The 13,115-nt window shown below is 41.3% G+C and overlaps 1 protein-coding gene across 12 annotated transcripts in view; it reads right to left on the minus strand.

Annotated features, from left to right (window-relative positions):
• Positions 1-13,115, minus strand: part of ATXN7L1 (ataxin 7 like 1) — a 97,544-nt gene that overhangs the window by 11,985 nt on the left and 72,444 nt on the right. For 11 of the 12 annotated variants that reach the window (XM_085513480.1, XM_015887115.3, XM_015887191.3 and 8 more), the window contains 4 exons: positions 8,193-8,476; positions 4,203-4,285; positions 3,124-3,380; positions 621-813 (listed from right to left, as the gene is read on the minus strand). In XM_085513480.1, the coding sequence (XP_085369606.1) occupies positions 621-813; positions 3,124-3,380; positions 4,203-4,285; positions 8,193-8,476 (817 nt within the window). The remainder of the gene's footprint in view (positions 1-620; positions 814-3,123; positions 3,381-4,202; positions 4,286-8,192; positions 8,477-13,115) is intronic. The other variant, XM_085513521.1, reaches the window with a different exon arrangement.

Here is a 13,115-nt window from a genome sequence, read left to right on the forward strand (position 1 = left end):
TAAAGTTGGCTACCAGCATTGGAGAGAGACAAAAACAGCTGCCAGAGAAGCACATTCCTAAGCCACTGCCAGAGCAGATGGGCTGCGCTGTGCTCTACTTTCCATTTTTAGATGAATGAAGCAATAGCTCCTATGTCCACATACACTCACATAAATGATATTTAATTACTGCTTCATAGCATACTACAAAGATCAACGAGTACCATAATAGCTTTTCACTACCATATGATTTTCAGAGCTATACCCAATACCAAGGTAGTGTCATAGGAACTACGTATGACAACAAATTGTCTGTTCGTGTCACATTTAAAACACTGCAACTTTATAGTTAGTAGAACTACACTTGATTCAGGCTACTGAGGAGAAAACTACAAGGAGAAATTTACTTTCTACTGCTTATCCCATCCCAGAACCTGGCAATGTTTAACTATCACATGCAGCGCCCAGTCTTCTCCTCCTACCTGCTCCCATTCAAACCACAGTTTTCTGCCAAATGTAACGCAGACTCAGAATAGTCCCCCATTCCTTACATTTATACCAAAGCACATCTCTCACGTCTCTCTCCTCCCCTCTCTAACTACTTAGGAGTAACAGCAAGGCATGCAGTGAGAGACACATACCCCGAGAGGTCTGGGATGGTGTCCAGAAAAATGACAGTCTAATTTCTCAGATTCTTCAGCTCCGTCCACTTCTCCTTCATCACTGGACAATCTACTTGTTAAATCTCCTCCCATGGAAGGCAGTGGCAGTTCTGGTACGTACCCACTGTGGTTTGAAGAACTGTTGCTGTTTATGCTATTGGCAGATGATGGTCTAGAAAGAGAAGATACATTTAAATCACCAGTGGTCAACAGCCCTGCAAAGGCACCTGCCTGAGTCAAGCCTCAAAGTAAATTATGCCAGAAATGATCATGGAGAGAAGGACAGTAAAGGATAAAGAGCAGCTGACATTTGGCCTTGCAAGATCACACCAGTTATCCCCAAGTTGACATCAACAAAACTATCTTTGTATTGCCTGAAATGTTAAATCCACCATAAAGTTCTGTTTAAGATCTTGACGGATGCAAAATATAGTACACATGCAAACAAAAATAGATGTGTAAAATCTTCCCACAAAGCACCATTACAGAATCACAGAATCATAGGGGTTGGAAGGGACCTCCAGAGATCATCGAGTCCAGCCCCCCTGCCAAAGCAGGTTCCCTACACCATGTTGCACAGGTAGGCGTCCAGGTGGGTCTTGAATATCTCATAGAAGGAGACTCCACCACCTCCCTGTGCAGCCTGTTCCAGTGCTCCATCACCCTCACCATAAAGAAGTTCTTGCGCACATTTGTGCAGAACTTCCTATGCTCCAGTTTCTGGCCGTTTCCCCTTGTCCTGTCTCCACACACAGCTGAAAAGAGTCTGGCCTCACCGCTTTGCCCCCCACACCTCAGATATTTATAGACCTGGATCAGGTCTCCTCTCAGTCTTTTTTCTCAAGGCTAAACAGACCCAGTTCACTCAGCCTTTCTTCATAGTCTTTCTTCATTACTCCACTACTTTGTAAATCCCAAGTGTTCAGTTATCACACTTATTGCTTACTGAAACATGCATACTCAACACAAGAGTTTTTAGTTTACTCCCTCAACAGCCAGTTCAGTACGTGCAGTAACTGGGAGGACCCTACAGCATGTAGGGCTTTTTCTTTTTAACCTTTGCATAAAATCCTATTAAACAATGTGGGCACACCTCTGTATCACAGGACACAATGATGTCTGTCAAATTAGTGTGGAAGCAAACCAAATGAGAAGGGGCGTTGGGAGGTGTGGACCTCTGTTTCTGGAGGGGATATCTGTGCTGAGCAAAACCAGATGAAGAAAAACAAGCTCTCCAAACAACCTTCCTCATCCAGTGAATTTGGGCTATCAGCCACTTAAACCTGTGCACAGTGCCCTCTCCTGAACTGAGCTGGGATTGTTCAACGATGTCCAACAGCTGGAAATCACTGCTGCAGCTGCTGGCTGGTGCATGGAATAGATTGTGTGAGTGCTCCTGAGCCTTGAGGAAGAGATGGCCAGGTCAGGCCGAGCTACCTTTAGGGCAACTAGCAAACTTTGCCTGGGGGAGGGAGCAACAGCCATGTAACCTCTGCCAGCAGAGCCGCGGGCTGTGTGCTGACCCACAGCAGGCTGCAAGGCTTTCCTCTGGCACAGCTGCTTGAAAAACAGGAAAGATGACAGAACAGAGACACTGCAGCAGAAACAGAAGTGTAAGTCGTACCAACACAACATATGACTGCTCAAATCCTTTTCCTTGCGTACCACTACCTTTTCTTTGCAATTTCTTCTGCTGCCACTGAACTGCATTTCAGTTTTGCTTTTTTGACTGTGACACCTACTAAAACAAACGCCTGCCTGTCCCTCTGTGCCCTGCTGCACGTAAGCACTGCGTAAGGCCACCCTTTTAACAGCAATATCCAGAATTCTCATCAACTTCCCTACTCCTTCATTCACCCAAAGCTCTGTGAGATCCACCTCTGCCACTAAGTGAATAAAATTTATTGACACCTGATGAATGCACAGAAATCAAGAAGAAAAAGTGCCACAGTGGTGTGAGACACACACACACCATGGGCAGCCTCGGACAGATGGGTTCAAGCCCTTGCTGCTTACACTGCCATCTACATGGAAGCACACCTCGCAGAGACATTCCACTGATGTAGCTGGAGACATATCTGCACTGAACATTCCCATACACTGCAGAGAGTTTAGCCAGCAGTATCTCAATTCATCTGAGCATACTTTCACGTCCAAATGTGTCAGAATGACTCATTTATAACCCTTCCTTTGTTACTACCGACCATCTCAGCCAAAAAATGCTGTTAGTGTGAGCGTCAGAGCAGAGGACAGACACCACCTGCTCACCCCAGTCCCAACCAGACCACACACTACCACAGGTGGGTTTATGTTAATGTAAGAGTACTCTACTCTGTACTGCTAAGGGAAATACTTATATGAAGATAAGCCCTATCACGCAATAACCCAAACACTAAATGTTTATAAAATAAGCAGTATAAGGGCTAGCGCCTTTCTTACAGCAATTCCAGAATGCAGCACTTCGCCCTGTAGAACCGCTTACCTTGGAAGTACAGAATTTGGTGGTCTAGATTTTGCAGGAGATGTTACTTTAGATTCTTGCCCAGAGTTCATGGAAGATCCTGACAGAGAGTCTTGTGCTGGTGTGGGCTGGCTCTGATAGCTTTCCCTTGCCGATGGTGGATGCTCTTTGTCTTTTGCAACTTCTTTTTCCCTGGATCGAGCTTTGTGTTCAGCTAGAAGGATGTCAAACTGTTTTTTACGGCCTGGAACTGCTCGTCGATGATTAAGTGAATGAGTCTAAAAATAGGGTGGTTAAAAAGCATTTGTGTGTGCATGACATTGTTTATGAGTCCTCTATACTTCCGATACACCACAACTCTAAAAGATAAAAATCTACTTCAAACAACTTCAGCCACAGCTATGGAAATAAAGCTGCTACTGCACATTATCTCTGATAATTTATGAAGTCATTTCATAAGAAATTACCCTTGAACAATCTTCGTAATAGAATCTATTGACTTACCTTTTCCAAGACAGAAAGTGTAATTCCAATAACTTTAAAATATTAAGAAGTAATGTCATTATAGCTCTTAACTTACAAAGAAAAATTGATTTCTTTGGATTGAAAAATGTGAATATATTTTAAGTAAATGTAACTGATCACCTCCACCAACAGGCACCAGCCACACATACAAATGGTCATTATAAATGTCTTACGGCGGTGCTACTTTTTAACGAGCCCCATCATTATCAGAAGAGAAGCCTCCAAGTAATTTCTTACATGAAAATCACGTTAAATTTTCACTCAAGGGATTGTAATTCAGCATTTTTGCACATATGAGCTGAAAAGGGAGCATTAAAAATAACTTCTGTGCTGCTACGTGAAACGTTAATGCTTCCCGCATAACAAAATGACAAGAAAAAAACATCTCTAGAAATATCAGCAGAATAATGCAGATGCTCTGATTCAAAGAATTACTCAAAAGAATTACCTGAAGACAGTGCCTGAATACCATACCCATTGTCTGTGAGACAGGAGCAGGTATGACCTCTCAAACTACTGTGGTAGGATTTAAACTATAACAAAGCATCTGATATTTTATCTTCTAAGAAAAATACCTTGCAGGTGAGCGATCTTGTGCAAGGTTTCTTTGTTTCAGGATCCAGAACTCCACAGTGTTTATTTGGGTCAAATTCTCTTTCTGTTTGACGAAGTTGGAGGGAAAAAGGAGAAAAAGTGGATTATTTCAGGAATTCTAGCCAGAGCACCATATTTACCTGACAGCACTTAATGCAGCCAGGCTCAGCCCAAACCGCTGTTCCCAACCCCAGTGCTCCACAATGGTGCCATGTGCATCACACTCAACCACTTGTGCATTTCTTCTGTCACAGACTTCATAGGAATAAATCTGCTTATGGAGTTGAACTCAACAGAGTGGCCTACACACCTAATGCAGTCATAACCCAGTCATACCCCGAGGAGCTCACAGGGTCACAGAATGGTTTGGGTTGGAAGGGAACTTTCAGATAATCAAGTTCTAACCCCCTGCTACAGGCAGGGACACCTCCCATTTCACACTCGAACAATGACTGCATTGAAACACATTGCAAACCCATCCTCTGAATTTGACTTCATACACATACAGACCGCATAGCACAGTGCTTTATACAGCCTTTACTGTGACATACTCTGAAACTCTGAAAAACAACCAGTGTTGTCTAAAACATTAACACAGAATTACCAGTGACATGCTAAAAACAGAATTCATCTCAATCTGTCTCATCTTCAGGAAGTATAAAGAAAAGTGCACATTAATTCCTATTTCCCTAAGTCGTGGAGGCAGAAAACTTAAAGTCTGAAGAGATCATGAAAGTAAAGCCTCATCTGAATTCTACTTATGATTAACATTAGAAGTGCATTTAATATTTAATATGCCATATTTGCATATTTCACTGTCGTTAATATTTCAGTATTTGTATACCACAGACAGCATCACCTCCTTTAAGTTACATGAATATAGTTCTAGGTTTTGCACTACAACGCTGTAACAAATCCATGGACGTAAAGTTACTAATTTATGCAAACAAAATATCCCCCATCATCTTTACACACGTAGACGTGGTGTGTTTTAGTTGGCAGGCTGGTTTGCTTCTGCTTGATTGTGGAATATAATTGGTTGCCAAAGTCCTTTTTCACTATATAACTGTGTTGTATTTGGATAAAAATAGACAACTTGTACTTAAATACAACAACTAAGGTAAGGACCTAAACATTTCATTGTAAACAAACAATGACAAATCAGAGCTAGGATGAAGGCAGCAATTCACATCTATGGTACATCAGGACAATGCCACAGCCAGTGCAACAGGAAAAACTGGAGTCTGAGGAGCCTGCATATGGTAACTCTTGCCTTCCAAAAATTATTAGCAGTTATATGTAACCTGCTGCATGGCCCCGAGTGCCTCCAGGGATGGGGCACCCACAGCTCCTCTGGGCAGCTGTGCCAGGGCCCCTCAGCCCTCTGAGTAAGGAATTTCCTCCATACTGCTCATCTAAATGTCCCTCCTTTTAGTTTAAAGCCATTACCCCTTGGTCCTATCACTACATGACCTTGTAGAAAGATCCCCCTCCAGCATTCCCGTAGGCTTCCTCTAGGTGGTGGAAGGATATTTTTAGTCTCAGCTGGGCAGTTGTATTTTTAACTGCACCCCAAAGAGAACAGGAACTGGAGATGTTAAAAAAAAAAAAAAGGCAGGGAAATGGTACAAGAGAAAATGGAGGCTGCTGAAAGGAAAGAAAACACATGTAAAGCCAGTCAGGCCTTCACAAATCAACAGCTGTACACTTGCACAGTGAAGGACGGAGCAAAACCTAAATCCCCATCCAGCTCCTCATTCTTCTAACATAAAATGGATGAGACTTATAGAAAAGCTAAAATAATCACCCCCTTGACCTTCCAAGATCTTTTTCTCAACCTCTGCACAGTTCAGTATAATAATGGAGTGGAATCCATCATAATGACACACAATCTACAGGCAATTAATTTATAGTGCTCACAGAACTTCTGTTATTTGCATCACCACTCATTTATCGCCTTGCTGCGTGTGAGGCAGCAGAAACAAGATATAAAGGATTCCAAATCTGCTAATGAGAACTTGTAAACAATATCAATTCTGTGTATTTTATTCTAATCTTATGAAAGGAAACTGAGGTCCATCGGAGCGCTCAGATGGTCCAGTGCAGTGTGCCAGGCTGACTGGAAATTTCCAGCACTGAAACTTTCCCTGTCATACAGAAATCAGTGATAAGCTCAGAGACAGACTAACGACAGTCACCTCCAAGGTACAAGGCAAGCAAGATGAAGGAGCGCCCCACAGAAACGGTTCTTTATGAGCATAGTGCAGCAAGCACTTGTACAGCAAAGGTACAGCATCTCCTACACTGCTGCAGTGGCACACGGAGACACGAGGAACATCAGTATTGCTTTTAGCTGCCCAAGTAAGAAGACTTAATTGATTAGCTCAATTAAGCTTATGGAACATTAAAGGAAATAATGGCTAAAAAGAAACCAGTGTTTTAGATTAACTGCAAAATACATTGCACGGAGTTTTTATTGGAATAACAAACTGGATCTTTGCAAGTGAATCGTGGAATAAAAGCCTAACCAGTTCCTTTTTCTTAATATTTTTTAGCTTTTGGAATGCTATCATGAACAACTGCTCTGTTTTCTCATATGCCACCTTTAACTAGTTAAGAAAGCAATCAGTGTTGGATCCCTGAAGGCGATGGCATCCTTCCATACCACACGCAGCCCTAGCAAATACCTCTCTCTGCTCTGGATCCCAGCCATGGTAGCAGTACCACGGAGCTCGCTGCCAAATTTGAGAAAATGAAAAAAATAAAATAGAAGTGATATTCAGTCAAAAATAGGACACACTCATTAACTGGAAATGAAAGCATTTATCTTGCACACTTATACTTGGTTCATAACCAGCGCACATTTAGAAATCATTTGAACTAACTCTGTCAAGTGGACAATCTAACGTGGCTCATGCTGCCATTAGCCAAATTAGCCTTTCAGTACACACAGGCAGCTCCTGCCCAAATCACAAAGTACTGCCAGCAGCTGAATAGACCCTGCGCAGCTTTTAAAGCTGTAAACTTGGGTCAGTTACTTTTCCTTAAAAAACAACACAAACAAAAAAAGCCCCAACAAATCCCCAAACCCCAACCATCAAAACACTCTTTTTTTCCTCTTTTGATTCAAAACAAAAACATGTTTTCAGCTGTTGAGGCCCAGGAGCAGCCACAGGTCGGCACCTGGGAGCTCCATGGAAAAACATCTTCCTCCAAAGCACGGCAAACTTTCTAACCGCCCCTCAGCCCTCCCACATGGGGCAATTCTGCGTGTGGTGACAACTTGCACAGGGCCCAGTGCCCTCAATACTGCACTGACTAGGCCCACCTGGGGCATTTCCACTCCTGATGCCAACCCCTCAACCCCACCATATACCCCTCCTGCAAAAAGAACAGAGGCCCCCACTCTGCCATCTTCTTACTCCTCTCATACACGAATTGCAGAGGAAGAAGGGGAGGAGGAAAATTATGACTCTCCTTACTGCCCCAAATCTCCATTATCTTCCTAGAATTGTCCAGTGTTTCTTTAAGAAAATTACAACTTGATGGATAACTCCCGTGTCCTAAAGCTCAATCTGCGCAACTTGGTCATGATTGTCCTGAAGTCACTTAGCCTGTGAATATTGTTTTTTGTTGTAAATAAACTGACATTACACAACAGACTGAAGAAGCGAAGCCTTCCATCTTTCTGCTTTAATGACTTTACTTCCTTAAAATTCTACACTCGGCCAACTGAGAAACGCACGAAGCACTCTACGTTCAAGTTAAATGGAATGAGTATTTTGAAAACAGCTGTTACATGCCACAAGTTTGAAAGCTTTCCTTTTCTTACGTGTAAACTGGCAACTTCCAGCAGAAAGATCAGGACAAAAATAGGCCACAGCATTTCAGTAGTATATTATTTCTGAGCTACAGGAATATTAGTAATGAAAGCTGGATTATATCAAAAGGTGAACTATGACGTTACTCACCTGAAAGTCTTTTGTAAGGCTTGTTACTGCTTTTAGTGCCATTTTGGTGTTTCTTGTCTATTGATGGAGCAATAATTCCTTTGCCGTTCAGAATCTTTTCCGGCGACGGCGGCACTGACTTGGATGTCAAACCAGATTTAACCAAGGTTGGAGCAGGTATGGTGGATGAAGAGGCTGAGGAGGAGGTGATGGTGGTAGTGGTTGCAGAATTCATTTTAACATTGGCACCATCTGCCTTCACTAGGTTAGGAATTTTCTCTAGACTGACTACTGGAACAGGAACACTGCAAAAACAGAGAAAAATGGTCACGTTGCATTTTTCTGTATCACAGATGCACGCTTCATTAACTCCTTTCCATAGATAAAAAGAATTCGATGCAATTGAAACAACATCTTCAGACCAAAACGGAATACTTAATATCATTACTCACTACTTTTGTTCAATCAAACCTCTACAAAGCAGCCATTTTTAAAGCCTGGCAATGAAAAGAATCATGCAAACAAAGTTGTTAGTATTTTTCCTAAGATACATTTCCCCACTACTCATAAACAAAGCAATTCTTTGGTGCCAATAACACATGTCCCCTTAAGGATACACTCTTAAGCCATTATCACAAGCAGGTTGGGGATACGCTCACCACCATAATGAAGTAGTGTGCTAACAATGCCAATGGTTTAGAATAAAAACAATTCATTTGCTCTGAATAGCGTAACAGGTCTGGAAACAAGGAGAAGAGATCTTGAGCATGGAAATCTTAGTAGCAACCCCTTAAAAAGTAACATAATCCTCAATGAAGTGAACATTCCTAAAATGTATTTTTAATAAAGTCTGTGAACTTACGAATACCTTTGCCTCACTTAACTACTGCAGCAGCACATTTGTGACACTAAGTAAGTTATGTTCTCAGTATGGAAGCAAACTTGCAGCTGGAATTATAGAAAAGTGCCATACTCCATTGTGTCGTAAGTGCAGAAATCAGCTGGTCAGAGCACAGAGCTGACCACAGAAAGGTGTAAGGTGCTGGTCAGTACAGAAACAAGTGAACTTACTCATTAAATGAGCACTGCAGAAGGTCTTAATTCAGATAACACAGTGAAAAGATCAAGCAGATCCACTGTTCTGGTAATGCAAAGGAAGTTTTATCTGTTTTGCAGAGCACAGAACTTAGAGCAAGTCCTACAACACACGTGGGCTAATGAGTAAAAGCAAGTCAAGCCCAAGGGAGCAATGCTTGGCTTTAGTTTTGTTACAGACAACACTGAGAACAGGTGCAATTACTCCTTATGCATTTCACTGCAATACAGAAGAATTTAAATATTTTGATATTTTGAAGACAGACATTCTATATGACTCCATGCAGACTGCAGCAAATTATGTCAGATTTTGGAAGATGCAGATGATAATTACTCTCTCTGAAAGTAAGTGGGCAACATAACCTTAAAGAACTCCCGTTTCGTGTCAGCACAAGTAAAGCTGAATCAATAACTGAACTGAACTGGGGACTTCAGTTAGGATGTCTGCTAGTGGGATGTTCAGCCACCATCATCCAATCTGAAAACTTCAATGGCTTTTAGAAATAAACACCACATTATTGATAATAATTTGCTGATGGCATTGGGATTGAGGGAAATGTGAGTAATGAAGAGACAAAAGGCAGTTATAGAAAGTAGCACAGATTGTTTGGTAATGTGCATTCAATCAAAGAAATATATGACACCAATGTAAAGTTACACATGAAAAAACAGGGAGAACACAAAAAAACATACTGGAAAATAAGGACAACAATATTTAGTGGTCATTGTAGATAACAATACAAGATTTTACTGGGCTTTGTGCTCATACTGAAATAAAAGGATATAGCAAATAAGATTAAGAAGCAGATTTGCTTTTCACGTACCCCTGGTTATACTGATACTGGAATCTGATTACCAGTTTTGTTGACCAGTATTCAAAACTGCCATCCATGAATTAGAAAGGAACCAGAAAAAGGCTACAGATCTGAGGCCCACAGAAAGCACTTCATCACGGCGGGCTTCAAAAGCTCACTCTCTTTTTTAGATAACTGGTTTCCTTCTGGATTCTCATATTCTTAAACGCACATTAAATAAAAGCTCCTTCAAACAAGGATGTATTTCCCTCCTCAGTAACCTATGATAATTTCAGTTCAAAGTCATTGCTTTTCATGGCATTCCTAAGCAAGGAAAAGAGTTGCAGCATGCCACAATATTTGTGTCTCCTTATTACCTACATTTTCCCTTCTTTGGGCTTTATTACATATTTTTTTCCTTGTTCTAACGTAATTTTGCTGGGCTGGGGGAGTCACTTATTACTACAGTCACTCTAAAATCTCACCACCTCTTCAACTCATCTTTAAAAATTCTTAAGAAAATTCACAAGCATTAAGAACTGTAAAACACTGCTCTAGTCTGCAATCTGGAAGTGCTTCTATGATGTAACAAATATGTGGCCCAAGATAACTCTTCTGAATTCTGTTGCATTAGGAATATCCTTAAATCTTGACAAGCTTCACTTTCTCAGCGTTTGAATGAATGATGGTATTCCCTAAACACAAAAGAGATAAAGACTAAGGGATGATTAAAAAGATCCCCATGAATGACACTACAAATCGTAATCTACCTCTGTGATCCTATTGCAAAAAGACCACGCTTGGTAGAAAACCATGAAATTTCCATCTCATTTCCTTCATTTCTGAATTTCTGGCAGGCAGCAGCTAGACCTTGTGGAGGGAAGGTCAAGGAGACTTGCTTCAGCTTAGAATGACAGAATCATTCAAGTTAGGAAAGACCTTCAGGACCCTCTGGCCCTTTATCCCAGTTCTACAGTGCCTCAGGACCACGGTGTGAAGAAGTGGATGCCCTGTAGCATCAGGGCACCCAGATCCTGCAGGGAGTGCAGCAAGCAAAGCTGTGCCCTTTGGGCACCCAGGTTGGAGCCAGGGCAGCTCCAGCCAGGTCAGCCAGAGCCCATGGGCCCCAGGGCAACAGCCCTCTGAGAAAGGAACAAGCTGGAGAGACAACAAGTGGCACCAGAATGCCATTTACAAATGGTACCTGGGCTGTTCTTATTAATGATGAACTCTTCTTCATTATTATTACTAACAATCATCTTACTATTTACCTTTTTCTATTTTCCAGCATTTTCCTGTTCCTCCTACAACCCTGAATGCAAGCTGCAGAAACACTGGCTTATTCCTGCCTTGTGCACACTACAGTCGTGCTCCAGCACTGTTCTAGCCTCTGAGCACTGCTGGATTAGCAGTAATGATGCTAGAGAGACACAGGAAGAAAGAGCTGAGAGGTATTTCCAGGTAACAGAGTCACAATATTCTTCCATACTCCAGCTAGGGAATGATTAAAACAGCAGAGACAAAACAAAAGCAATTCCAGATCTCTTTCAGCTGAGCATTCTGATCACGCTTTTTAAAGCAATAGCTGAGGAATGCTCTGAACCACTGCAGTACATCTCAGGAAAAGAAGGATGCAAAGAAGAGAACAAGCTGCTGGGGCAGGGTTTATGATGATGAGTCAAGCAAATCAATAGTGAATTAGATACCAGAAGAGCTGGGTCTACATGCAGGCAGGTGTGACAACAGATGTTCCAGGCCATTGTCTTGCAGAGGCCACTGCTACTAATCATACTGATGATAGCGTCTACATCACCACTAATCCCAGCACCTAAAATTTAAGGGATGCTGAGTAAAATGCTGAAGAATCAGGTAAGTGCAACAAGGGTTACTCCAGGTCTGGAAAGCAATCATTACAAGCGGTACAGTCCCTGAACTAAGCTCACCTATGTAAAGTAAATACCTGTAGCAATTAGGACAATGAAATGGACAAACTCAGTGAATAACTGGAAGTTTCTGAGGATGATGAACCATAACACATGGATACATGATGAATTCGGCTCATGTATTCTGAGACTGAAGTATTTTCCAGTATTTCTTCCTAAAAGATAAGGAGGTGAAATCTGACAGACTGAGCAGACAGGTGAACAGAAGATACAACCCTACCTCGAAAAAGGATTATATTCATGAAGAAATTGTTCTTTGAGTAAATCAGACCAGCTGAGTAGTTTATAGAATCCTACATGAAAATGATAATCCACTAACGGGGTAGGAAAACTCTTTCTTCGTTAACTGATGTCAGCTCACTATGAACTCTGACAGTTATCAGACTGATTTTATTCTCTAAAAAGCCACGTGCAAAGCCAGGCACTTAAAACTACATTTTGAAGGACAATTTTATTGATCTCCAATTCAGACTGCTAGTGATTTGTTACGTTAAGATTACAGTACCTTCAAGCAGTATATACTTTATTTTCCCCACCAGTAAACAGAACCACAGCATTACCTCCTCACAGAGCTGCAAGAATTCTGTAATTTATGACTAGATCTAATGACATATTAAGTGCCAAATAATTAATAAACCATTGCAATAGTTTTAAACAACTCAATCTACCTTCTTAATCATCCATAAATGTTTGGGATGTTCCTAATAAAGGGAAAAATGACTGGTGCAAACGCGTAGTTATTTTGTTCCCTTTTGGCTTTTATTGACTGACAGAATGCCATCTGTTGCCAAAACAGACGATATTGCTTACAGCTTCACTCAGATGCTGAAACAGATATGGAATTGTTGTCTGAAAGTGGGAAACAGGTTTATAGTCAATAGCATTAATGCTCTGAAGAGCTTTCTGAATTTCTTTTAATTACTTTAAGAAACATGCTCTTGTATAAATATCTTCTCTTCGACATTCACAATGAAAGGTCGTTATTGAAGCAAGAATATTTTTTAATAGTAAATGAAGTCCTTACATGTTAACTAAAATAGCCCATACCTCATCTGTGAGAGTAACCAAAACATCCGCAATCTCCATTTTCAGATTAAATGGAATAACTGTCC

This window comes from Coturnix japonica, chromosome 1 (genome assembly GCF_054131305.1).
Source record: "Coturnix japonica strain WE chromosome 1, WE-NBRP24, whole genome shotgun sequence".
Lineage (NCBI taxonomy): Eukaryota > Metazoa > Chordata > Aves > Galliformes > Phasianidae > Coturnix > Coturnix japonica.